This window comes from Globicephala melas, chromosome 3 (genome assembly GCF_963455315.2).
Source record: "Globicephala melas chromosome 3, mGloMel1.2, whole genome shotgun sequence".
In the NCBI taxonomy this organism is placed as follows: Eukaryota; Metazoa; Chordata; class Mammalia; order Artiodactyla; family Delphinidae; genus Globicephala; species Globicephala melas.
In genome coordinates, this window is record NC_083316.1 from 111867460 (window position 1) to 111895372 (window position 27913).

General features: G+C 46.8%; 1 protein-coding gene across 2 annotated transcripts in view; it reads left to right on the forward strand.

Moving 5' to 3' along the window:
• CATSPER3 (cation channel sperm associated 3) overlaps positions 1-27120 on the forward strand; it is a 94234-nt gene extending 67114 nt beyond the window's left edge. For both annotated transcript variants that reach the window (XM_060296235.1, XM_030869570.2), the window contains exons 3-8: positions 7353-7592; positions 21520-21702; positions 22400-22540; positions 22897-23016; positions 23912-24069; positions 24911-27120. In XM_060296235.1, the coding sequence (XP_060152218.1) occupies positions 7353-7592; positions 21520-21702; positions 22400-22540; positions 22897-23016; positions 23912-24069; positions 24911-25016 (948 nt within the window). In that variant the 3' untranslated portion in view covers positions 25017-27120. The remainder of the gene's footprint in view (positions 1-7352; positions 7593-21519; positions 21703-22399; positions 22541-22896; positions 23017-23911; positions 24070-24910) is intronic.
• The last annotated feature ends 793 nt before the right edge of the window (positions 27121-27913 follow it).

Below are 27913 nucleotides of genomic sequence, written 5' to 3' on the forward strand. Positions count from 1 at the left end.
ACGAAATTGAGCTATTTGTAATGAGGTGGATAGACCTAGAGTCTGTCATACAGAGTGAAGTAAGTCAGAAAGAGAGAGACAAATACTGTATGCTAATACATACATATGGAATTTAAGAGCAAAAAATGTCAGGAAAACCTAGGGGTGAAACAGGAATAAAGACACAGACTTACTAGAGAATGGACTTGAGGCTATGGGGAGGGGTAAGGGTAAACTGTGACAAAGCGAGAGAGAGGCATGGACATATATACACTACCAAACGTAAGGTAGATAGTTAGTGGGAAGCAGCCGCATAGCACAGGGAGATCAGCTCGGTGCTTTGTGACCGCCTGGAGGGGTGGGATAGGGAGGGTGGGAGGGAGGGAGACGCAAGCGGGAAGAGATATGGGAACATATGTATATATATAACTGATTCATTTTGTTGTGAAGCTGAAACTAACATACCATTGTAAAGCAATTATACCCCAATAAAGATGTTAAAATGAAAAAAAAAAAAGGAAATAGGTAAGAGCAAAAATTAATGAAATGGAAAACAAAGATTCAACACAAAGGGATCAACAAAGCCAAAAGTTAGATCTTAGAAAATAATTATAAAATAACTTTCTTGATGAGACAATCATGATAAGTTGTCAGTGAAGCCCTGAATCATGTTAGGGATTAAAAAGAGAAATTGCATTTACCACTATTTACAATAGATGTCAGAAATCTAATAATTTTATGGCAATAAATTTGAAAACCTAGCTGAAATAAGATAATTTTCTAGAAAAAAATTACAAAACTCTCAATAAAAAAGGAAATACTTGAAAAAATATGTGTTCATATATGTCCTTTAGTTTTTATAAAACATTGGATTAGTAGTGAAAATTTTCCATCTCCTAAAACAAAAAAAAAGTAACTTGAACCAGATGGTTTTACATTCATGGAAGATATAATTCCAAACATATAAAACGCTATTAGTGATTAGATAAATGAGCATATCTGCCCCGCCCACAGACAGTTCATTTCGTTAAGCCAGTACCGTTGGCCCTGTGTATCGTGGTTTCCAAATCCATGGATTCAACCAACCAGGGATCAAAAGTATTCTAAGAAAAAAAATTACAGAAAATTTCAAAAAGCAAAATTTGAATTTGCTGCTTGCCTGGCAACTATTTACATAGAATTTACATTGTATTTACCACTATTTAGATAGCATTTATGTTGTATTAGTATTAGATTATTATATATAATCTAGATCGCTTCTCGGCCTTTTGGCTAAGGTCAAGTATAGTACTATAAGTAATCTAGAGATGATTTAAAGTACGTGGGGAGGATGTACATAGGTTATATACAAATACTATGCCTTTTTATATAAGGGACTTGAGCATCTTTGGATTTTGGTATCCATGGGGGGTGAGGTCCTGGAACCAATCCCCTGGGAATACCAAGGGACAACTGTATATCCGTCATGCCAAAACAAAACTAGACAACGACCATATGAAAAAGGAAAATTACACCCAGTATCATGAGCTTGGACATAAAAATCCCAAACAGAATATTAGGAAACTGAATTTTAAAAAATACATGAAGAAGGTAATATAGCATTGCCAAGTTGGGGTTTTCCAGGAATGTGAATATTAGAAAAATCTAGAAATTTTATTAACCAGCTTAAAATATTAAATGAGTAAAAAACCCCAATAAAATCACTTTAAGAGATGTAGAAAAAAGTTTATCATGAATATCTTTCATGATAAAAATTTAGCAAACTAGGAGTAGAAAGGATTTGTTTTAAGTGATTAAGAGTACCGATGAAAAACCTACATCAAAATTCACACTCAGTGGTGAAACTGTAACAGTATTCCCTTTAAAGGTGTAGGCCAGTTATTATTGACAAGATTTGTATTAGCGTCTTAGCCAATGTATAATACAAGGAAAAGGAATAAAAAACATTAAGGATTAGAAAGAAAGTTTTAAAAGACCGTTATTATTCACAGGTGTTATGATTCCTGTATAGAAATCCCAAAAGAATCTGGAAGAATTATTAATTAATGAAGTTAGTACAATTAATAAAGTTAATAAATAATAAAGTCCAGCAAACTTGGTGGATATGTGATTAATAAATAAAATATATTTAATATGTCAGCAACAAAAATGATAGCACTTCTAATAAAATATAAAAAGTACTTAGAGGCAAAGCTAATAAAATCTTGGGTGATTTTTAAGGAGGAAAAAAATCTATAAAGGTCATTAAAGAAGACAAAGAAATGGAAGGGTATATCAGATCATGCATAGAAAGACTTAGTTTCTTCAAGATGCAATCTTCCCTAATTAAGCTATGATATCAATGAAATTCCAATAAGAAGTCTGGCAGGATTTTTTTATGGGTCGCCAAAAGCTGATGCTAAAATTTAGATAAAAGAATGAAATATAAAAAACCAAGATGGTTTTGAAAGTGAAAAGGGGAGAAGTCTTGACTTACCAGGTAATAAGACTTCCTATAATGCTGCAGTAATTAAAGCAGGGTGATGATGCGTGGATAGACAGATAGACCAATGGAACAGGATAGAGTGCTCAGAAACAGACCTGGCTTGTATGAAAACCTGGCCCCTGTCAGATGGCACTGCAAATGAGTGGTGGAAGATAAATTCTTCATTAAACAGTACATGTGGAAAGAAAAAACACAATTGGATCTCTACCTTCCAGCATACACAGCTAAAGACCTAACTTGAAAAGTGAAACTTTAAATTTTTAGAAGAAAATATAGATTTATATGATCTCAGAAGGGAAAGGTATCTTAAGGTATGAAATAAATAAGCCATGGAGAAAAAGGTTGGTTAATTTGATTCCATTAAAACTTTAAATTTCTATTCATCAGAAGATCATTAAAGAGGTGAAAAGATAAGTCACTGTAGGAGATGCTATTTGAAACACATATAACAGGTAAAGACTTAGGATTCAAAGTATGTGATACATTGTCTTCCAAATCAATAAGAAAAAGACAAAACAATCTAGCAGAAAATTTGGCAACAGATTAGGAACAGGCAATTTACAATTTAAACATATAAAAAGATGCCCAACTTCATTAATAATTAGAGAAATGACAAACTGAAAAGTAAGATACCATTTCATATTCATCAGATTGACAAAAATTAAGAAGTCCAACAGTAGGAAGTATTGGTAAGGATGTTAAAAAAAAAAAAAAGCATTGTTCAGAAGTAAGTCAGAAAGAGAAAAACAAATATCGTATAATATCGCTTGCATGTGCAATCTAGAAAAATGGTACAAATGAACTTATTTGCAAAGCAGAAATAAAAACACAGATGTAGAGAACAAACTTATGGATACCAAGGCGGGGAGGGTGGTGGTGGAATGAATTGGGAGATTGGGATAGACATATATATATACTACTATGTATAAAATAGGTAACTAATGAGAATCTACTGTATAGCACAGGGAACTCTACTCAATGCTCTGGTGACCTAAATGGGAAGGAAATCTAAAAAAGAGGGGCTATATGTATACATATAACATTCACTTTGCTGTACAGCAGAAACTAACATAACATTGTGAAACAACTATACTCCAATAGAAATTAAAAAAAAAGGAGCATCATTGATATTAAAGTAAATTAGTACAATAGCTTCAGAAAACAATTTGGCAAAATCCAGTGAAGCTGAAGATGCTCATATTCTACAATCAGGTAATTCCACTCCTAGGTATGTAACAGAGAAAAACTACACCTGTGTACAGTAAAACATGGGGCTACGAGCTGGTTGGGAGTGTTGTAAGCACAGAGAGTTATTTCGATGGAGGTGTTATTTGCAGGTTTCAGAGAGAAATGAAGGGAATTCAACTACAGCTGGCAATCTGCAGGGTTAGTGGGGCAGCTGTGTCTGCTGCCGCAAGGGGAAGGTAACGTGGGCATCATGGCCACGTAGGCACCCAGCGATTAGACCCAGTACTCCTGTGATGATTTTGGAGTGGTTTCTTCTCTCAACAAGGACAATGGTTGAGGTGATCAGGTAGAGGATGACCACTGTGTGGGTTTGGAAGAAATCACTCCAAGGCCAGTTGATAGCCTATATCTCGGTGTGCAGGTAACACACATAGATGATAAAGAATATAGCAGCAAAGATCATCTCAATCAGCAGTCAAGGCAGGTCAGAATCACCAGGCACAATAGCATCTTAGCAAACAGGAGAATTCCCTTTCGGGTGCTCCAGAAGTTGGCGCTGGCGGCCCAGCAGCTGGGAGCCCAAGGGGTGCTCAGAATCTGCTGTGGCAGGGGCTGGGGTCCCTAAGGGCACGGAGGAACTGCTCATGGGTTCGAGGATGCTGCACACCCAGCCATCTTGCCCACGATCTGGCTGGGGAGAGGGCCCAGGGGCAAAGGACCTTAAGTCCACTTTTTAAATGGCCCCGCAACCTGACTCAAACTTTTTGTACTCTTTGCAGTAGTAAAAAATTACAAAGAAGCTAAATATCACTCAGTGGGTAACTGGATAAAGAAATTATAGTATTTTCATAAGTGGAATTGCTAAATAGTGGTGAAACACTAAACTAGGTTTACGTATATCAACATGGATGAATCTTATAATTTTAAATGAAAAAAAATCGCCCAAAGAATACTGTAATGTATATGCAATTTATGTAGTGTATAAAAAATGCAAAACCATACTATGTACTTTTAGGGATACATATGTGGTAAAAGTATAAAACACACGAGCAAGACATACTCCAGATTTAAAACAGGATTACTTTTGTGGGAAGGGAAGGGGATCTGATGGATGTGAGGCTCTGCCTGTAATGGTAATATTTTATTTCTTAAGCTGGGTGGTGGTATATGGTTGTTCATTATATTATTCTTCATACCTTTTTGTGTATATTAAATGTTTCATTGTAGTTAACAAACATAAAAGTGTATGTAAATGGTTGCCATGTGGTGACCACAACTATAAGTATACAGGACAAATAACACCACCAGCTGCCCTCATGTTTTCCAAAGGGATAGTTGTGGCTTGAGTTACAATTTCCAGTGACAGCATCTGCCATATTTAAAAGGTGGTGTATCTCAAAACCTTTTCTATTTCCCTCTAGAAATGGAAATAGAAACTCTCTCTAGCCCCCCTTCACCCCACCCCAAACTCATCTCAGTTAAAGGTATCGGCGTTTACCCAGTTGCTCTGTGTGAAGCACTAGAGTCTTCCTTGCCTTCTCTCTACCCTGTGCACCCCTGAGTCCATCAGCAAGTCCATCAGCAAGTCCATCAGCAAGTCCATCACTGCCCACAAAATACTTCCGGAATCTGTCCTCTTCTCTTCAGCTCCACACTGTCCCCCACTCCAATACAATCTAACCTCGTCTCTTGCCTGGATGATGGTTCTTCTACTATCTAGCGCCTCCTCCCTAACTTGCCTCCCAGTTGCTACTCCTGCCAGTTCCCCCACGGTCTCTTTTCCACGGAGATCTCTTTAAAATGTAAATCAGTTCACATCACTCCCTTGCTCAAACTCCTCCAAGGCTGAGGTTAAAGTTCACAGCCCTCACCAGGCCTACAAGGCCCTCCCTACATGGCCCGCCCCTCCAACTGCATCTCCCGCTCTGCTCACCCCTTTCTGGCTTTGCTGTTCCTTGCTCCCCTTAAGGCCCTTGCACTCGCCATTGGGGAGTAGTCTCCCAGTTTTTATTATGGCTCCATCCCTGGCTTTAGCAAGGCCTCCGCTCAGCACCTTTTCTAAAGTAGCGGCCATGCCTGCCCCTCCCCACCCTGGCCAGCCCCTCTCTGCCCTTTGGCTGTTTCACTTTCCTTCCTGTCTGATGTTACGTATGTATTTGTCTAAACATTCATTTCCGTCTCCCCTACTAGACCGTCAGCTTCCTGGGCATGCTGTGGTGATCTATCCTGCAGACCCTCATTCTCGTAGCCATTGGCGTCGGGCAATGCGACATCCCAAGAGCTTCTTGGAAGCCAAGAAGCTGGTGTAGCCGTCCCAGGCTTCCCAGGCCATCCTTCCTCCCTGGCTGGGGAAGCAAGGGCCTCCTGGACTCATTTCTCTCTGGCAGGAGGCCTGGTCCCCAGCCGTGGGTGTCTACAGGGGAGAGGGGCCACAGCACAAGCTGAGGGCAGCAGCTTGGCTGGCTAATACTGAACAGGTGGCAGGGTAAATGCCTGCCCCCTCCCCTGGGCCCTTTGCAGTAATCTGGTGAAGCCACTGGGAGCCCTACTGACACCTCAGAATCACAGTGTTACTGATCAGGGATGTGAGCCTGTTGTCTGGGGGGACTGAGGGGAGGGGAGTGGGTGGGCAAGCCAGTCTCCCTTCTGTCTTCCTTTCCTAACTTGGGATTTTGACCAGGTTGGGGTGGGATTCCCTGCCACCCAGGAAACCTCACTATTCCCTCCTTGGGCCTAGACCCAGCCTGCTGATCCAGGCTGTGTGTGTCAGTTGAGGGTGGGGTAGAGGGAGTTGCAGTGTGTGCCCTGAGGTTGACCCCAGGTTCTTCACACGGTTGTTCGTTTGGGGACGAGAGAAACTGGGGTTAGGCCAAACAGAGGCCTTGGTGCTGGTTGGGGATGGGGCCTGCAGAGTCTTAGTTACTGATTTCATTTTCAATAAGTTTAGGTTTGTTACCTTGGTTTCCCAATAAAAAAAATTAACTTCTAAAAAAAAAAATGAGACTGTTTCATTGTTTCATTTCCCTGTGCCTGAAACAGTGCTTGCTTGGCATGTGGTAGATGCTTAATCAAAGCTTCCTCAATGAATGAATTCATTGATGATAAGGAAAAACTTAGATGACTCAAAAAGTACCTTTTGGTAAAATCAAAGCCACTGGAGTTGTAGATGCATGAGAAGAATTTGAATGAGATTGTTTCATAAAGTATAAAAGTGGAAAAAAAAAGCAGAATGTTCTTCAGAAGCAGATTAATTAACTGATTTTAAGTATGTGTGATAATAGAGTAAATAAAGTAGATGTGTGAGTAGTTCATCTCCTTTCCCAAAAGTCTGGGTATTCAGGTTGGCCAGAAGGCTCTTGGGATCTTCTCTTTGGAAATCCGGGTTGCCTGACACGCACCTCCCACCGGGCCTCAATAGTCATTCTGTCCATCGGTCAGTCAGTCATTCCCAAGCTATCTGGGTCAAATCCAGCCCTAAGCTCGGGGCCACAGGGTAGGCAAGGCACAGAAAGAGAAGGGAATCAGGCACATTGTGTCCACTGTATGCCAGGGACTCTGCCTGGGTTTCTCTGTCTTGTGGCTGACTTAGGAGCACCCGCTCCCACCCTCGCCCCACCAACACACACACCTGATTGGGTGGCCCAGGCAGGGGTAAGGTCTGCAGCTTGGTCTGACCCTCCTACCCTTACCACCCCTGTAGGTCTCAGAGCTCATCTTTGTGTCCATCTATAGCTCCGAGTTCTGCATGAAGCTCTACGTGGACCCCATCAACTACTGGAAGGATGGCTACAACCTGCTAGATGTGATCATTATCATCATCATCTTCATCCCCTACAGCCTCCGCAAGATCAAGGGCAAGCACTACCCCTACCTCAACATCGCCGATGGCGTACAGTCCCTGCGCATTCTCAAGCTCATCCCCTATAGCCGCGGCATCCGGGTGAGTGACATGGGTTGCCATGGTTCTGGGAGTGCAAGTGATAGGGCCCGTCTGCCCATCAGCTCCTGATGAAATGATAATTCTGCTACTCTCATGCAGTGACTGAGTCCTCTTGTGTGACAGGTTGATGTTTACCTGTGTTCTCTCATTTAATCTTAAAACGATTTTAGGAAAGGTATTAGCTCCATTTTACAGATGAAGAAATTGAGACCCAAGGTCACTCAGCAGTTAGATGCTGGAGCTGAGCTTCAAAAGGTGTGTCTGACTCAAGACCATCTGATCTTTTCCTCTCTCCCATGTTGCAAAGTGACTGATTTTCTTATGGTCCAGACCCTTTGGACTACATGCCCAGGAGTCTCCAGCTTTTTGGTGGCTTCAGCCACTCACTGCTTTCCCCGAGCGATTGAAAAATCTGCTGCTTCTCTTGATGGGAATGGTCTCATGACTTGTTCAGGCAGCTCTGGAAGTGCTGCTCCTGCTGAGAGGGCAGAGGGTGGCCAGTATTTACTTGGCTCGGAGGTTTCAGAACAAACCTCAGAGGTGCCCCAAACGTGCCCTCAGGTGTCCATCCTGGACATGGTATGTTTGCCCTGGCTCTGGTCAGTACCCGTGCTTCTCCAGGAAGGGGCTGGTTTGGACCTATTTGACAAGTTAGGGTGTGTCAGCCTGTTCTGCTGAGAGGTTGCCCCTAGGCCAGCCTGGTGTCTGTCTGTCTAGGGCTTAGGTCCGACACTCAGGGAGCCCAAGGGAGCCCCAGGCCTGAGTGGAGAATAGGTGCATGTTAAAGAGCTCCCCCTCCTGCAGACCCCATGCATTCAGGTCTTGCTCTCACGTGGTCACATACCCATGTGTGTCCCCTCCCAGGATGGGAGCATGGTCCCATCCTCCTGCTTCTCTTCACGGCAAGGCTCCTGGAAGGGGTGTCTGTTCTCCCAGTCCCTCTTCCTTACCTGTCATTTGTGTCCGGGCTTCCTCCCTCCTCTCCCCTGTAACTAGCCCCTCTGAGGTTGCCAGCAGCTTCCTGTCACCGCTTTCTCCTGGTTTTCCTCCAGCCTCTTAGGCATAACTTCTCAGGTGCGTGTTTTCTTTGCCTTGCCCAGGACTGTGTCCTGAGCTCTCTTCTCTTCTCACTCTGTATTCTCTTTGGGTGACCTTTTGCACTTGTCAGGGGTCTTCACCTGCCCACGCCACTTTCTTTGAACTTCAGACCTAACTGCTTCCTGGATAGCTCACATACTCCTCAAACTCAATGTGTCTAAACCGAAAGTCTTCACTCTCCTCCCACCCCCACCCTCCAATCCCAAGACCTGGCTCCTCCTCCTGTATTTTGTCTGTTGGGGATGGGTGCCTCCTGTCAAGTCAACTGCCAAGTCATAAGTTTGAGTGTTGGCTTTGAGCTCTCTCTCTCAGAGTCCTATAACCTGGCCTCCTAGATAGTTCTCGGCTTGTTCACACCTTTTCACTCCAACAGCCATCATTTTTTCTCCATCACCATTCACCTTTCCATGGGTTCCTGCAGTGGCTTCCCACACTACTGAGAGCCCTGGAGCAGAAATGCCTCAGCAGCTGGAGGAATCTCTAAAGTGCACCTCAAGTCATGGCACTACTCCTTTTATACTTGGGAGTGACTCCCCTTGTTCGTGGGCTAGAGGCAGACCCTATAATGTGTCCTAGAAGTGGGGAAGGGAGTGTCTGAGGTGCTGGCCTATGGAGTCTGTGTCAGGGAGGGATGAGAGTAAGGTAGGTGGACAGGAAAGAAGACTGGAGCTCTTTGGGAGGTGAGTGCCAGGTGGCAGGCACCTCGGAGTGAGGGAGTAATCAGACAGTGGGGGCTGTGCCCATTTTTTGGGGTATGGGGCACCAAGGGAGCAGGGGCCTAAAGTGATTCAAGGGTCGCTGGAGATGAGGAAGTCAAGGGACGAAGAGGCCTGGGGATTGGTGGATGTCCACAGAGATGCTGAAGGCCCCCAGGATGAGAGCAGGGTGGGGTGGAGCCATTCCAAGATGCAACAGGGTGTGGGAAGGTGGAAGGTTGGCCCTGCCCAGAGGCAGGGCCTTTGCCCATGGAGGCTGGGGCTCCGAGGATAAAGTAGGGGATGGCCTCCTGAATCAGGTGGGTGGGGGATGAGCAGCCTCCCTCTAGAGGGCTGCCGGGGAGCGATGTCCTCAGGCAAGAGAGGGTTTACAGGGAAGGCCAGGAGAGAGATCACTGTGGAATGAAGGTGCCAGAGACCTGCGGGAGTCATGAGAGGAAGGTGGTGATGGTGGTGGGCTGAGGGAAAGGAAGTCCAGGGCTGCGCAGGGAGGAGGAAGCAGAAAGGACTGGTGGCAGGAGGGGCTTCCATCTTGGGGAGTGGGGGGAGGGGCAGTGACCCAGATTGTCCCTTGTGCGGCTGAGGGCACGAGCCACCTGCTGACTGCATTGTGTTGTGGCAGCCTGGTCAGCGGGGAAGGCCTGGAGGTGCCAGGGTCTTGGTGCCCGGCAGGGATAGCCCAGGGATCCAGTGGAGGGCACACAGCCCTCCCCACTGGCCAAGGCCTATCCCAGAGCTCAGCCTGGCTTGCTTGGTGACCGAAGGCCTCTGCGTGGCCTTTGGTCCATGTGGTCACGCAGACACCCAAGGGCACGCAAACACAGCATGTTCATATGCATACAGTCCATGTTTGACCCCAAGGTCTTTCTGTCATTAAGCAGAGCCTTGTATCCAAAAGTTGTTCCCTGGGGAACCATCAGACCCCCTGGTTGTAGCTCTTCTATGGGTTTGGGGATGTCCCTGGACCCCCAGAGTGACTCTGGATTACATGCCCTCTGTACACCAGCCTGGCCAGCTGGCCAGGGGAGCTGGAGGTGCCAACGGTGGAGCCTTGCACCTCTGTGCTGATTTATATTCACTGAGGTCTAGATGAGGCTCTAACAGAGCTGCAGCTCAGTGCCCAGAGCTGGCACTCCAGCACATTCTTGACTCCTGTTCCCTGATGAATTAAGATGACATTCTGCTTTCCACCTCATGGCAATAAACCTGCACCATGAAGAAATAGTTTCTTGCTGTTTTGCACACAGAGAAGCTCTGTTAGCTGGGCAACCAAGGGCCACACTGTCCTTGTTCATCTGCATTTCAGCCTGAAGAACCACCTGCAGACACTGGGCTGCAAGTGAGAGCATCAGCCTCGCCTCCCTCCCTGCCTGCTCCTCTTTGGGGTGCATCACTTGCCACCCATCAGAGCGGCAGGGCCCGAGTACCTGCCCTGACAAGAGGTCCTCTCCATGCCCAGAATGCCCCAAGGCCAGGAGGGCAGCCCTAGCGTGATTCAGAGCCCAGGACAGCTGAACTGGGGGCTAGGAGTTGCTTCCCCAAAGAATTTGGGAATTCAGAATCAGGCACCTACTGGGGGCCAGGCTGTAGGTCTAGAAAGTGCAGGACTTCCTCAGGGAAGGAGCTACCAGCCTATGGGGATCTGGGTAAACATCCATGGGACTAGATTTCTTTTTTTTTTTTTTATACATCTTTATTAGAGTATAACTGCTTTACAATGTTGTGTTAGTTTCTGCTGTACAACAAAGCTATATGAATACATATATCCCCATATCCCCTCCCTCTTGTGCCTCCCTCCCACCCTCCCTACCCCAACCCTTTAGGTGGTCACAAAGCACCGAGCTGATCTCCCTGTTCTATGCAGCTGCTTCCCACTAGCTATCTGTTATACATTTGGTAGTGTATATATGTCCATGCTACTCTCTCACTACATCCCAGCCTCCCTTTCCCCCACTGTGTCCTCAAGTCCGTTCTCTACATCTGCATCTTTATTCCTGCCCTGCCACTAGGTTCATCAGTATGATTTTTCTAGATTCCAAATATATGCTTTAGCATACGGTATTTGTTTTACTCTTTTTGAGTTACTTCACTCTGTATGACAGTCTCTAGGTCCATCCACCTCACTACAAATAACTCAATTTCATTCCTTTTTATGGCTGAGTAATAGTCCATTGTATATATGTGCCACATCTTCTTTATCTATTCATCTGTCAATGGATATTTAGGTTGCTTCCATGTCCTGGCTATTGTAAATAGTGCTGCAATGAACATTGGGGTGCATGTGTCTTTTTGAATTATGGTTTTCTCAGGGTATATGCCCAGTAGTGGGATTGCTGGGTCATATAGTAATTCTATTTTTAGTTTTTAAAGGAATGTCCATACTGTTCTCCATAGTGGTTGTATCAATTTACATTCCCACCAACAGTGCAGGAGGGTCCCCTTTTCTCCACACCCTCTCCAGCGCTTATTCTTCCTAGATTTTTTGATGATGCCATCCTGACTGGTGTGAGGTGATACCTCATTGTGGTTTTGATTTGCATTTCTCTAATGATTAGTGATGTTGAGCATCTTTTCATGTGTTTGTTGGCAGTCTGTATATCTTTTTTGGAGACATGTCTATTTAGGGCTTCTACCCATTTTTGGACTGGGTTGTTTGTTTTTTTGATATTGAGCTGCATGAGCTGCTTGTATATTTTGGAGATTAATCCTTTGTCAGTTGCTTCGTTTCCAAATATTTTCTCCCATTCTGAGGTTTGTCTTTTTGTCTTATTTTTGGTTTCCTTTGATGTGCAAAAACTTTTAAGTTTCATTAGGTCCCATTTGTTTATTTTTGTTTTTATTTCCATTGCTCTAGGAGGTGGGTCACAAAGGATTTAGCTGTGATTTATGTAATAGAGTGTTCTGCCAATATTTTCCCCTAAGAGTTTTATAGTGTCTGGCCTTACATTTAGGTCTTTAATCCATTTTGACTTTACTTTTGTGTATGGTATTAGGGAGTGTTCTAATTTCATTCTTTTACATGTAGCTGTCCAGTTTTCCAGCACCACTTATTGAAGAGGCTGTCTTTTCTCCACTATAAATTCTTGCCTCCTTTGTCAAAGATAAGGTGACCATATGTTCGTGGGTTTATCTCTGGGCTTTCTTTTTTTTAATACTAACTTTATTTGTTTATTTATTTATGTATTTTTATATCTTTAATGGAGTATAATTACTTTACACTGTTGTGTTAGTTTCTGCTGCACAACAAAGTGAATCAGCTATATGTATACATATACCCCCATATCCCCTCCCTCTTGAGCCTCCCTCCCACCCTCCCTATCTGACCCCTCTAGGTCATCACAAAGCACCGAGCTTATCTCCCTGAGCTATGCAACATCTTCCCACTAGCCATCCATTTTACATTTGGTAGTGTATATATGTCAATGCTACTCTCTCACTTCATCCCAGCTTCCCTTTCGCCCGCTCTGTCCTCAAGTCCATTCTCTACATCTACGTCTTTATTCCTGCCCGGCCACTAGGTTCATCAGTACCATTTTTTAGTTCCATATATGTGCGTTAGCATACGGTATTTGTTTTTCTCTTTCTTACTTACTTCACTCTGTGTGACAGACTCTGGGTGCATCCACCTCAATACAAATAACTCAATTTCATTCCTTTTTATGGCTGAGTAATATTCCATTACATATATGTGCCACATCTTCTTTATCCATTCATCTGTCGTTGGACATTTAGGTTGCTTCCATGTCCTGGCTATTGTAAATAGTGCTGCAATGAACACTGTGGTACATGTGTCTTTCATTTTTATTTATTTTTTTAACATCTTTATTGGAGTATAATTGCTTTACAGTAGTGTGTTAGTTTCTGCTTTATAACAAAGTGAATCAGCTATACATATACATATGTCACCATATCTCCTCCCTCTTGTATCTCCCTCCCACCCTCCCTATCCCACCCATCCAGGTGGTCACAAAGCACCGAGCTGATCTCCCTGTGCTATGTGGCTGCTTCCCACTAGCTATCTATTTTACATTTGATAGTGTATATATGTCCATGCCACTCCCTCACTTCGTCCCAGCTTACCCTTCCCCACCCCATGTCCTCAAGTCCATTCTCTACATCTGCGTCTTTATTCCTGTCCTGCCCCTAGGTTCATCAGAACCTTTTTTTTTTTTTAGATTCCATATATATGTGTTAGCATATGGTACTTGTTTTTCTCTTTCTGACTTACTTCACTCTGTATGACAGACTCTAGGTCCATCCACCTCAGTACAAATAACTCAATTTTCTTTCTTTTTATGGCTGAGTAATATTCCATTGTATATATGTGCCACATCTTCTTTAGCCATTCATCTGTCGATGGACACTTAGGTTGCTTCCATGTCCTGGTTATTGTAAATAGAGCTGCAGTGAACATTGTGGTACATGACTCTTTTTGAATTATGGTTTTCTCAGGGTATGTGCCCAGCAGTGGGATTGCTGGGTCATATGGTAGTTCTATTTTTCGTTTTTAAAAAAATTTTACTTTATTTATTTATTTATTATACAGCAGGTTCTTATTAGTTATCTATTTTTACATATTCGTTTATATATGTCCATCCCAATCTCCCAATTCATCCCACCACAACCACCCCCTCACTTTCCCCCCTTAGTGTCCATACACTTGTTCTCTACATCTGTGTCTCCATCTGCCTTGCGAACCGGTTCATCTATACTATTTTTCTAGATTCCACATATATGCGTTAATATACAATATTTGTTTTTCTCTTTTTGACTTGTTTCACTCTGTATGACAGTCTCTAGGTCCATCCACATCTCTACAAATGACCCAGTTTCGTTCCTTTTTATGGCTGAGTAATATTCCATTGTATATATGTACCACATCTTCTTTATCCATTCATCTGTCGATAGGCATTTAGGTTGCTTCCATGACCTGGCTATTGTAAATAGTGCTGTAATGAACATTGGGGTGCATGTGTCTTTTTGAATTATGGTTTTCTCAGGGTATATGCCCAGTAGTGGGATTGCTGGGTCATATGGTAGTTCTATTTTTAGTTTTTTAAGGCACCTCCATACTGTTCTCCGTAGTGGCTGTACCAATTTACGTTCTCACCAACAATGCAAGAGGGTTCCCTTTTCTCCACACCCTCTCCAGCATTTGTTGTTCATAGATTTTCTAATGGTGCCTGTTCTGACCAGTGTGAGGTGATACCTCATTGTAGTTTTGATTTGCATTTCTCTAATAATTAGTGACGTTGAGCAGCTTTTCATGTGCATCTTGGCCATGTGTATGTCTTCTTTGGAGAGATGTCTATTTAGGTCTTCTGCCCACTTTTTGATTGGGTTGTTTGTTTTTTTAATATTGAGCTGCATGAGCTGTTTATATATTTTGGAGATTAATCTTTTGTCTGTTGATTCATTTGCAAATATTTTCTCCCATTCTGAGGGTTGTCTTTTCATCCTGTTTATAGTTTCCTTTGCTGTGCAAAAGCTTTGAAGTTTCATTAGGTCCCATTTGTTGACTTTCGTTTTTATTTCCATTACTCTAGATCTTGTTGTGATTTATGTCAAAGAGTGTTCTTCCTATGTTTTCCTCTAAGAGTTTTATAATGTCCAGTCTTACATTTAGGTCTTTAATCCATTTTGAGTTTATTATGTGCATGGTGTTAGGGAGTGTTCTAATTTCATTCTTTTACATGTAGCTGTCCAGTTTTCCCAGCACCACTTATTGAAGAGACTGTCTTTTCTCCATTGTATATCCTTTCCTCCTTGTCGTAGATTAGTTGACCATAGGTATGTGAGTTTATCTCTGGGCCTTCTATTCTGTTCCGTTGATCTATATTCCTGTTTTTGTGCCTTGTTGTCTTGATTACTGTAGCTTTGTAGTATAGTCTGAAATCAGGGAGTCTGATTCTTCCAGCTCCATTTTTTTTTCCCTCAAGATTGCTTTGGCCATTCGGGATGTTCTGTGTCTCCCTACAAATTTTTTTTTTTTTTTGCGATACGCGGGCCTCTCTCTGTTGTGGCCTCTTCCATTGTGGAGCACAGGCTCCGGACTGCACAGGCTCAGCAGCCATGGCTCACGGGCCCAGCCCCTCCGTGGCACGTGGGATCTTCCCGGACCAGGGCACGAACCCGTGTCCCCTGCATTGGCAGGTGGACTCTCAACCACTGCGCCACCAGGGAAGCCCTCCATACAAATTTTACGATTTTTTTTCTAGTTCTGTAAAAAATGCCGTGGGTAATTTGATAGGGATTGCATTAATCTGTAGATTGCTTTGGACATAGTCATTTTCACAATATTGATTCTTCCAATCTAAGAACATGGTATATCTCTCCATCTGTTTGTGTCATTTTTGATTTCTTTCATCAGTGTCTTATAGGTTTCTGAGTACAAGTCTTTTACCTCCTTAGGTAGGTTTTTTCCTAGGTATTTTATTCTTTTTGTTGCAATGGTGAATGGGTTGTTTCCTTAATTTCTCTTTCTGATCTTTCGTTGTCAGTGTATACGAATGCAGGAGGTTTCTGTGCATTAATTTTGTTTCCTGCAACTTCACCAAATTCATTGATTAGCTCTAGTAGTTTTCTGGTGTCATCGTTAGGATTCTCTATGTATAGTATCATGTCATCTGCAAACAGTGACAGTTTTACTCCTTCTTTTCTGATTTGTATTCCTTTTATTTCTTTTTCTTCTCCTATTGCCTTGGCCATTACTTCCAAACCTATGTTGAATAATAGTGGTGAGAGTGGACATCCTTGTCTTGTTCTTGATCTTATAGGAAATGCTTTCAGTTTCTCACCATTGAGAATGATGTTTGCTGTGGGTTTGTCGTATGTGACCTTTATTATGTTGAGATAGGTTCCCTCTATGCCCACTTTCTGGAGAGTTTTTGTCATAAATCAGTGTTGAATTTTGTCAAAAGCTTTTTTCTGCATCTATTGAGATGATCATATGGTTTTTATTCTTCAGTTTGTTATTATGGTGTATCACATTGATTGACTTGCATATATTGAAGAATCCTTGTATCTCTGGGATAAATCCCACTTGATCATGGTGTATGATCCTTTTAATGTATTGTTGGATTCTGTTTGCTAGTATTTTGTTGAGGATTTTTGCATCTATATTCATCAGTGATATTGGTCTTTAATTTTCTTTTTTTTGTAGTGTCTCTGTCTGGTTTGGGTATCAGGGTGATGGTGGCCTCATAGAATGAGTTTGGGAGTATTTTGGAAGAGTTTTAGAAGGATACATGTTAGCTCTTCTCTAAATGCTTGACAGAATTCACCTGTGAAGCCATCTGGCCCTGGGCTTTTGTTTGTTGGAGGATTTTTTTTTTTTTTTTGTGGTACGTGGGCCTCTCACTGTTGTGGCCTCTCCCATTGCGGAGCACAGGCTCCGGACGCGCAGGCTCAGTGGCCATGGCTCATGGGCCCAGCTGCTCCACGGCACGTGGGATCTTCCCGGACCGGGGCACGAACCTGCGTCCCCTGCATTGGCAGGCGGACTCTCAATCACTGCGCCACCAGGGAAGCCCTGTTGGAGGATTTTTAATCACAGTTTCAATTTCAGTGCTCCTGATTGGTCTGTTCATATTTTGTATTTCTTCCTGATTCAGTCTTGGAAGGTTGTACTTTTCTAAGAATTTGTCCATTTCTTCCAGGTTGTCCATTTTACTGGCATATAGTTGCTTATAGTAGTCTCTCACAATCCTTTGTATTTCTGCAGTGTCAGTTGTTACTTCTCCGTTTTCATTTCTAATTATTTTGATTTGAGTCTTCTCTCTTTTTTTCCTGATGAGTCTGGCTAATGGTTTATCCATTTTGTTTATCTTCCAAAGAACCAGCTTTTAGTTTTATTAATCTTTGCTATTGTTTCCTTCATTTCTTTTTGATTTATTTCTGATCTGATTTATGATTTCTTTCTTTCTGCTAGCTTTGGGGTTTTTTTTTGTTCTTTCTCTAACTGCTTTAGGTGTAAGGTTATGTTGTTTATTTGAGATTTTTCTTGTTTCTTTTTCTTTCCTTTTTTTTTTGGCTGTTTTGGGTCTTTGTTCCTGCACGTGGGCTTTCTGTAGTTGCAGCAAGCAGGGGCTACTCTTCATTGCAGTGCACGGGCTTCTCATGGCAGTGGCTTCTCTTGTTGTGGAGCATGGGCTGTAGCTAGGCGCACGGGCTTCAGTAGTTGTGGCCCAAGGGCTTAGTAGTTGTGGCTTGCGTAGCACAGGGGCTTAGTTGCTCCGTGGCATGTGGGATCTTCCCGGACCAGGGATCAAACTCGTGTCCCCTGCATTGGCAGGTGGATTCTTAACCACTGTTTCACCAGGGAAGACCCTCTTATTTCTTGAGGTAGGATTGTATTGCTGTCAACTTCCCTCTTAGAACTGCTTTTGCTGCATCCCATAAGTTTTGCGTCATTGTGTTTTCATTGTCATTTGTTTCTAGGTAGTTTTTGATTTCCTGTTTGATTTCTTCAGTGATCTCTTGGTTATTTAGTAGCATGCTGTTTAACCTCCATGTGTTTGTATTTTTTACCGTTTTTTTCCCTGTAATTGATATCTAGTCTCATAGCGTTGTGGTCGGAAAAGATGCTTGATATGATTTCAATTTTCTTAAATTTACCAAGGCTTGATTTGTGACCCAAGATGTGATCTATCCTGGAGAACGTTCCATGTGCACTTGAGAAGAAAGTGTATTCTATTGTTTCTAGATGGAATGTCCTATAAATATCAATTAAGTCCATCTGATCTAATGTATCATTTAAAGCTCGTGTTTCCTTATCTATTTTCTGTTTGGATGATCTGTCTATTGGTATAAGTGAGGTGTTAAAGTCCCCTGCTATTATTGTGTTACTATCGATTTCCACTTTTATGGCTCTTAGCATTTGCCTTATGTATTGAGGTGCTCCTATGTTGGGTGCATAAAGATTTACAATTGTTATATCTTCTTCTTGGATTGATCCCTTGATCATTATGTAGCATCCTTCCTTGTCTCTTGTAATAATGTTTATTTTAAAGTCTCTTTTGTCTGATATGAGTATTGCTACTCCAGCTTTCTTTTGATTTCCATTTGCATGGAATATCTTTTTCCATCCCCTCACTTTCAGTCTGTATGTGTCCCTTGGTCTGAAGTGGGTCTTTTGTAGACAGCGTATAAACGGGTCTTGTTTTTGTATCCATTCAGCCAGTGTATGTCTTTTGGTGGGGGCATTTAATCCATTTACATTTAAGGTAGTTATTGCTATGTATGTTCCTATTATCATTTTCTTAATTGTTTTGGGTTTGTTATTGTACGTCTTTTCCTTCTCTTGTGTTTCCTGCCTAGAGAAGTTCCTTTAGCATTTGTTGTAGAGCTGGTTTGGTGGTGCTTAGTTTTCTTAACTTTTGCTTGTCTGTAAATGTTTTAATTTCTCCTTCAAATCTGAATGAGATCCTTGCTGGGTAGAGTAATCTTGGTTGTAGGTTCTTCCCTTTCATCATTTTAAATATGTCCTGCCACTCCCTTCTGGCTTGCAGAGTTTCTGCTAAAAGATCAGCTGTTAACCTCATGTGAATTCCCTTGTATGTTATGTGTTGCTTTTCCCTTGCTGCTTTTAATATTTTTTCTTTGTATTTAATTTTTGACAGTTTGATTAATGTGTGTCTTGGCGTGTTTCTCCTTGGGTTTATCCTGTAAGGGACTCTCTGCGCTTCCTGGATTTGATTGACTATTTCCTTTCCCATGTTGTGGAAGTTTTCGACTGTAATCTCTTCAAGTATTTTCTTAGACCCTTTCTTTCTCTCTTCTTCTTCTTGGACCCCTATACTTCGAATGTTGGTGCGTTTAATGTTGTCCCTGAGGTCTCTGAGACTGTCCTCAGTTCTTTTCATTCTTTTTTCTTTATTCTGCTCTGCATTAGTTATTTCCACTATTTTATCTTCCAGGTCACTCATCCGTTCTTCTGTCTCAGTTATTCTGCTATTGATTCCTTCTAGAGTATTTTTAATTTCAATTACTGCGTTGTTCATCACTGTTTGTTTGCTCTTTAGTTCTAGCTCCTTGTTAAACGTTTCTTGTGTTTTCTCCATTCTATTTCCAAGACTTTGGATCATCTTTACTATCATTACTCTGAATTCTTTTTCAGGTAGACTGCCTGTCTCCTCTTCATTTGTTAGGTCTGATGGGTTTTTACCTTGCTCCTCATCTGATGCATATTTCTCTGTCTTCTTATTTTGTTTAACTTACTGTGTTTGGGGTCTCCTTTATGCAGGCTGCAGGATCGTAGTTCCTCTTACTTCTGTTGTCTGCCCCCAGTGGGTGAGGTTGGTCCAGTGGCTTGTGTAGGCTTCCTGGTGGGGGTGACTGGTGCTTGTGTTCTGGTGGGTGGGGCTGTATCTTGCCCCTCTGATGGGCAGTGCTGCATCTGGTGGTGTGTTTTGGGGTGTCTGTGAACTTGGTATGACTTTAGGCAGCCTGACTGCTAGTGGGTGGGGTTGTGTTCCTGTCTTGCCAGTTGTTTGGCATGAGGCGTCCAGCATTGGAGCTTGCTGGCCCTTGGGTGGAGTCGGGTCGTAGTGTTGGGGTGGAGACCTCTGGGAGAGCTCTCACCGATTAATATTCCATGGGGCTGGGAGTTCTCTGGTGGTCCAACATCCTGGACTCAGCTCTCCCACCTTGGAGGCTCATTCCCGGGACTAGATTTCTGAACCATCTAGACTGCAGAATAATGGAGCCTGTCTGGATAGTGCTTGAAGAACGTGGCCAAGACCAGCGGTCAGGAGTCAGTCCCACACAGGCTTCCGGAGAGCGTGACTTTTGCTGCACGGCTGTTCTCGAGGCTGCTTGGCTTTGACCTCGGGTGGCACTGGGCCTGTGCACTAGCCTGGAAGTGGGAGACCCAACCGGGGCCTCTCCCTCATCCTTCCAAGGTACCTCAGGTTCTTCCACGTGGCCCTGCCCCTCCGCACCCTGAAGATGTCACCTGCAGACTGTGTCCCATTGCAGCCTTTTTCATGAGTTCTTACCTCTTCAGTCTTAGCAGTCTTGGGAAAGAAGTTCTGTCTCTCTTGCAGGATTGGAGGCAATTTTTTTACAGCTCAGTTCTTTTGGAATTAATCCCTTAACACTGATTTTTCTTCCCTCAAGGAGGGGAGGGGGGCGTCGGGTATGCATTCACCCTTGCAGGTAGCTGCCAAAGTGGTCCACATACAGGGCAACCAGCCCCAGTGCTCCTGGGTTGTCTCTCTGTTTTGCACTTTACCCCAGACTGTCAAAACTTCACTGTCCTGTGTCCCAGCTCCACCAGTACCTCCCTTCCTACTGCTAAGTCAATAAATAGTATCTTGGCTTAGAAAGAGGTGCTTTTGTGGTTGACTGTGGTGGCGCAAGGCAAGGGGCTGGAGAATGTGTTCCCGCTCTGCCGTTCTAGCAGAGTGTGACTGTGACCAAGGCATTTTGCTTCTTTGAGCCTCTGATCCTGCATCTTGAAATGGGAACATCTTCCTACCTTGACATGGTATCTGTGACAGTATCAAGGTAGCTGAACACGTATGTGCAAGACTCCAGGGCATGGAGAAGGAACGATGAGGCATGGGAGATAAGACAAACACCCATCTCATGGGGGAAGACTGAGGTCCCAAGGTGGAGACCTGCCTGTGAAATGGGGCCCAGAAGAATTGAGAAATCCTATTCCTCTCAGCCTTCTTCATTCCCACTCCCAGGGTAGTTCCCATACTCCTCCTTGGCCTGGAAGAGCATTCAGGGCTGGCGCCCAGCTGAGGGGTGGGAGCAGGGCACCTTAGGATGACCACAGAGGCAGGCTGGGGTTCAAGTGGAGTGCTTAGTGGTGCTGATGAGGAGACTGCACGAGACCTGGGACACCACGGGTGATCCACCCGTGGGCAACTGAGCGTGGATGCCAGGCACTGATGAACCACTCTTAGGTTGGTCCAGCCCTCAGTCTGGGCACAGTTCCCATTCATTCACTCATTCATTCATCCAGCCATTTATGGAGCATCTGCCATGTGCCAGGCAAGGCACTGGATTCTGGGGCAGCTGGTGTCGGGACGGGCTGGACCCCTGTCCTCTGAGTCCAACCCAGCCTTGCAGCCTGGCCTAGTCCCAGTGCCTGTGCCTTGCAGACACTCATCAGCGCCATGGGGCAGACAGCCTGCACCGTGGCCTCCGTGCTCGTCCTGCTCTTCGTCCTGATGTACGTCTTCGCTGTCCTGGGCTTCTGCCTATTTGGAGTTCCAGAGAGTGCTGACCTGAATAACTGGGGGAACCTGGCTCTGGCCTTCTTTACCCTCTTCAGCTTGGCCACGGTACCGTGTTTGGGAGCCGCGGTAGGGGCAGGGGACTTGAGAAGGGACTGGCAGCTGGTGTGGGCGTGTGGACATGCTGGGCCTCACTTGGGGGCCTTTCCCATGTTCAGACACTTAGCTGGTCTGGGGAAGCTGGGGGCTGGCCTCCTAGGACTAAGGATAGGCCAGTGCCCTGGCCACAAGATTATCTCTAATCTTGTGACTCCCTAGAGCATCCTTATTTGTCCCACAGGGGTGTAAAACTTTCAAAAAGTTTTCAAAAGACAATTCATTCAGATTAAGTTGAATTTAGAAGGGAAACCCATGTCACAGAGCCTTTTTGGGAACAGGCTGTCACAAAGCCACCCAGAAGAAGCCTGCAAAGCCCAAGTCTCAGAGTCTAGATTCTGTTGGACTCTGGAAGGATCGGGGTCTCTCCAAAGGAGGGCAGAGAGGCATTGTCTTTTGGGGAGGGATGGAAGGCCTTTTGGAGGAGAGCCCTTCGGGCGCCTTGATCAGCAGCACCCCCACCCAGTGGTGCCGTGCAGCTCCAGGCCAGCACGTGTGCCCTGGAGTCAGAGCATTAGGGGCTGTCGCAGGGCTGATGTGGAAGGAAGCCGGCCTGCTCCTCGGTGGGGCTGGGGCTCCCCACGGTGGGTGAGAGGAGGCCTGCCGCTCTGGGCCTAGGCGCTCAGCGTACCCTGCCTTGCCTGAGCAGGTCGATGGCTGGACAGACCTGCAGCAGCAGCTGGACGCCCGGAATTTTACTCTGAGCCGTTCATTCACCATCGTCTTCATCTTGCTTGCCTCCTTCGTCTTCCTCAGCATGTTCGTGGGTGTGATGATCATTCACACGGAGGTGAGGTGGTGCTTGTAAGGATGGGGGAGTGGTAAGTGTGGCAGGCGGATGGGCCAAGTCTCAAGGGAGGACACTGAGCGATCTCCCTCCTGAAGTGGAGGGGGGGTGACCAGGCTCTACCGCAGCCTGACTCTTTTCCCTGAGCCCTGCATTTTCCCTCCCTCAGGATGGTGGCCTGCAGGGTAGGTGCTTAGGAAGTCACTGCAGCTACAGTTGGCAGCTTGAGCTGGGGGCTGGCCTGTGAGGGGATCCTCCTGCTGAGGGGCCGGAGCAGCAGTGGAAGACTGGGGAAGAAGGAAGACGGGAGTGGTGCGCACTGAGAGCCCATATCTTACCTCCATCCTCCCACCCTCTAGGACTCTGTCAAAAAGTTTGAGCGGGAGCTGATGCTAGAGAGACACATGACACTCATGGAAAAAAAGCATGTGATTTTGAAGTGGCAGCAGGAGGAGGTCAGCAAGCTGATGCAGACGCAGGTAGGTGGTCTCCATGGGCCGGCGGACAAGCAGAGGGACAGTCAGGGCTGAAGGAACGGCCAGGAAGATGGGCCTGGGGGCCTGCGTGGAGGGCGGGTGGCCTTAGGCATCTGTGGCACTTGGTAAGTCAGCTACTCACCCCCCCTGTACTTTTCAGAGTCTGACGTTATTCTCTGTATTTTTATGTTTCTCTGGACCTCTTCAAGTGTTGAGTGTTGTGATTATCATATTTCCCTCCTTCATGGGCAAAACTCCATTGCTGGGCCCTTTGCCTGGAGCACTCTTGTTCCTGAGGACTCGCTGGGTGCCAAGCAGGCTTCGTCCCCGTCCGCTGAGTGGGCGAGGCCACGGAGGCCCTGACAGGTGTTACTAACCTCAGTTTTTCTAAACTGGAACAAGAGTGAGCACAGGGGGCTGGAGATTTTCTCTCAAGCATGATACAACTGTGAGGGGCTGGAGGAGCGTCCTCTCTTTTCGGCCGAAGTGCTCTGAGCTGCCAGGGTGCTCGGCCGGGTCGTGAACAGCATGCTGCCCCTTTCTCCGCCAAGTGGCTGGTGCCCTCCTCCTCAGCCTCCTCTCTGAGGTGGAGATGCCCGCCTGTCTCGGTGTGCCCAAGGTTTGTCCAGAACAGGGTGAAATGCTGAGCCACGCTCAGGCTCTCACCGATTCCTTCCCGTGTCACCTGTCCTCATGTCAGGGATGGTGGCTCACCAGGTGACCTCAGTCAGGGGGGTCCAGGCCCAGAAGGGGTTGGGGTGAACTGTGATTGGACTCAGGACTCATCCTGGGGCCAGGGTCAGGCCTCTGCCTGGCCCCCACGTGGAGGGGCCCCAGGTCTCTGTGCAGCCCGGTCACTACCTCCTCATCCTTGCTCTCTTTATGCTTCCCTCTCTAGAAGAATGTTGACCACAAAAGTTTCACTGAGCTGGTGGAGAAGTTTAAGAAGACCCTGCGGCACACTGACCCCATGGTCTTGGATGATTTTGGCACTAGCCTACCCTTCATTGATGTCTACTTGTCCACTCTGGACAACCAGGATGCTACCATCTACAAGTCAGTCCCAGCTCCGCTGACCTGGCCCCAGGCCCAGGGGGGCAATGGCTGATGTGCAGGGCGGGTCGGGCGAGGCCCTTCCTGGCGGTGTGCAGGGGCTGGGCTGCTGTGCGGACGGGCCTGTGGCTGGGGGAGACTCCACCCACTGGCCTCCCCAGCCCACCCTGACCTGTTTTTAAATATTGGCTCCTCTGACTCTCCAAGACCCTCCTCACCAAGCACTTTTCAGAGGGCCGAGAGAACGCTGCTGGCTGGCAAGTCAGAAGCTGAAGCCCCTGGCTTGGTGCTGCGTGACTCTGGCAAAGTCTTTGTCCCTTTCCTACCCGGCACAGGAGGGGCTGACTATGGAAGCAATGTGTGTGAAGCTCTGAGCTTGGCCTGGCCCAGGGCTATGCTCAGTGTGAGTTAGCTGGGGTCCTTCTGGCCATTACTTGCAGGAAGGGGAGGTGCACGATTAGCCTGGTTTCTCAACAAAAGCTGCCTTGAGGGCTTCGCAGACAGGAGGAACTAAAAGGAGGGGATCTAGGGATGACCAGTGTTGGCCCAGGCGTGGACCAGGCAGCGTCTGGGCACCTCCACGGGCTCACCTCGCTCCGAGCCCAGGAGTCGGTTGCCTCCCACCTGACACATGCGGTGAAACGACTTTACTCCTGGGGCCACAGGTAGAGGGGCACAGCCGGGCTCCCAGCCCAGCCCTATGTGGCTCTGAAGTCCTCGCTCTTCCGTGACCCCACACCTACCAGGAGTGGTGAACGTGCGGGTGCGAGAGTGCCGTGGGCAGGGCCAGGGCGGCATGGAGCCCACTCGTGAGCTCAGGCCTCCTCTCGTCCTCCATTTCCAGGCTTCAGGAGCTGTACTACGAGATCGTGCACGTGCTGAGCCTGATGCTTGAAGACTTGCCCCAGAGGAAGCAGTCCCAGTCCTTGGAGAAGGTCGAGGAGAAGTAGTGGGTATGGGCACCCAGGCACCGAGGGCCTCCCAGGCTGTGACACCCTGTCCCGCCAACTAAACACAGGTTTTCTGAGTTGGCCTCTTCACGGTTGCTGTGATCATGGCATTTCTCCACCTTTGGGAATTGGGCCTGAGTAGATGCCCATGAAGTCTGATTCCTCCCTCACATGACACAGCCAGACCTTGGGAGTAGGGAGTGGGGAGAGGGAGGCTCAAGGCCCCCCCTGACCAGAAGACACACCTAGGGTCCACACTGGCTCTCTCCTCCTTTGACCCCAGCATCAAGGACCCACCGGGTTCCTGGGAAAGCCACCTGAGGACCCCGGACCGAGAAGGGCTTCCAGCCGCCCCATAAGAGTGCGTGGCTCCTTTGAGCTGGTGTGGCCCTACTGATCCTGGAAGCTCTGCTGCCCTCATCTTTGTGTGTGTGCCCACACCTGGCAGAGCTACAGCTCTCTCTGTGCACCCAGAGCCCTGGAGGCCCCTCTTTGGGGTTCTACTCTGCTTCTCCCAGGCTCACAGTGATGGTGGTGCCCCAGGGGTGCAGCCGTGACTGGAAGGATACTGTTGTGTGGCGTGCAGTTCAGGGGGGCCCCTCATGCAGGGGCCAGAGGAGTGGCAGTATCGGGCGCTTTGGGCTGCTCCCTCCCCTTTAGTTAGAACTCTTTACTCGAAAGGTGGCATTTTTCTGTGTCGTCCCTGGCCACATGACTGCCACAGCTGGCAAGGTCCTGGCGCCATCCCGGCCCAGCCACCACGGAGCCATCTGAAGGCCCAGGTGGGGCAGGGTGGCTGGTACCCCTTGCTCCCGACTGGCCAGACCAGAGGCCCGGCAGTGCCCCCTCTGCTCCCATTTCTGGGGAGTGTTCTTGAGGCCTGTCACCTTGGCAGTGCCCTATTCTTAGAGGAGACATGAGTTCTGGGTTGAGCTGTGGGTGGGAAGCCAGCATCTGTAGCTGGGTGCCCAGGCCCACGCTGGGGAGTCAGGTCAGTAGAAAACATGTAGAATTGAGAATGGCTGGACAAGGGTCCCATGGGGGTCCCGTGGGCTCCAGGCCTGGATGACGGCACCCCTGAAGCCAGAGGACAAGGGCTGGTGGAAGCCTTTACTCGTGGTTTCATTCACCCGACTACTATTTCCTGAGCTGTGCAGGGTGCTGGGGGTTCTGTGACGAGAAAGCCACAGTCTCGTCCTGGCCCTCTTGGTGCCCACGGTTATCTAGGGGAGACAGTCATCCGGCCAGAACGGATGAGAGAAAATTTCCCTGAGGAAGTGACAATAATTGTGTGAATGCAGAGAGCATGTGTCTTCTAAGATACTCAGATCATTTCCATTTGCAAATGATCGCACTCAGGACCAAACTGAGAACTGTGTGAAACGGTGCCAAGAAGGATCGCTCTGGAGCGTGAGACCCATCGCCGTGCAGTGGGGGAGCCCTGTGAGGGCAGGGCGTCTGGCCTCGCTCCTTCCTCGGGTGGAGAGAACTTCGTGCCAGTGCCCTGGGAGGTGGCCCTGAAGTAAGCGGGGTGTGCACCCAGTACCTAACTGTGAAGGGGGCGACTCTTGGCTGGGGGCTTCCGGGGGGGCTCTGGTGGGTGCAGCACAGTCAGCCCAGGATGCAGGCCTCAGGCAGTGGCTCCGATTCAGGACTGGGTTAAAGCAGACGTTGCCAACTGCCCACACTGGATGTGCCAGTGTTGCATGGGGGAATGCGGAAACATCTCCGCCTGCTGTCACTAGGAATCGTGGGAGTTGCCCTAGGCCTCTGGGAGTGAACAAAAGATTTAAAAACTTCTGCAGGGAGGCAAGTTAGTGAGTACCATGGTTTTAGAGTCAGGAAACTTGGATTCCTTAATCAGGCGACCTCGGGCAAGGTGTCTGGTCTTTTGAAACCTCAGCTATTTCGTCTGAAAAATGGGCTGATAAAACTGATAAAACTGTTCAGCTATAAAGATCAAATAAAATACATGTGACAGTGTAAAAAAAAAAGAGACACAGTCAACTATGGTTCGTGCTTCCTGGCTGTCAGCTCTGCCTCTGCTGTGAGGCCAGCTGCCGTGGGCTTTCCTGATCAGGGGCTGAGAGGGACTGGGCCAATGACGAGGTGGCTGGGGCGGGGGGGTGGGAGTGGTGAAAGCGTGGAGCTGAGAGCAGGAAGCAGAGATCAGGAACCTGGGGCTGGGTAGGGGGGAATGCGTGTCCAGGTGGAGCTGGTATGGGATGGCCGGTTGCACCTGCAGGGCCCGGTCCCAGCAGGGAAGCCCAGGCACGGGCTGTGGGGCTGTGGTGTGGGAGGGCAAGCTTCCTTTAAGGGCACAAGCAGAAGGCTTTCACAGAGCAGGGAGCTGGGAGAGGGTGATGTGCAGACGGCTGGCTCAGCACTGCTGGCAGAACAAGCCACTGGATATTTGGTGTAAAGTCCCAGAGCAGCATTTCTGTTTGGCTCTCTTTGCCTGCAGAGCAAACACTGGCAGATTGGAATTCCCACTTGGGCTCTCACCAACTCAAACAGGCTTGGCCAAGGCTTTCAATTGATTTGCTTGGGGCAGAAGTGGCTCTGCTTGCCCAGGCCTGGCTGTGGAAAGCAGGACCCTCCTCCTCCTTCCCCCAGCGTCGGGATCCAGCAGAGCTGTCCCCCAATGGCTCGCCCACCTCCATCCTGCCAGCTGGGTGGTTTGGGGCTGCAGTGGGATACCCGGGACCTGGGTCTGAGTCTTCTGGTCACACCCAGGCCCTCCCCCAGCTCTTGTAAGAAGGATATGGAATCCAAGTCTAGAGGTGTTTGGAAGGTGGCTGGATTTTGGGGGTTTTTTTAAACTGCTTGTTGATTCCACCAGCAGGAAGCAGTCTCTATAATATGGAAATCCAGGCAGGACTGAGACTATAAGTGCT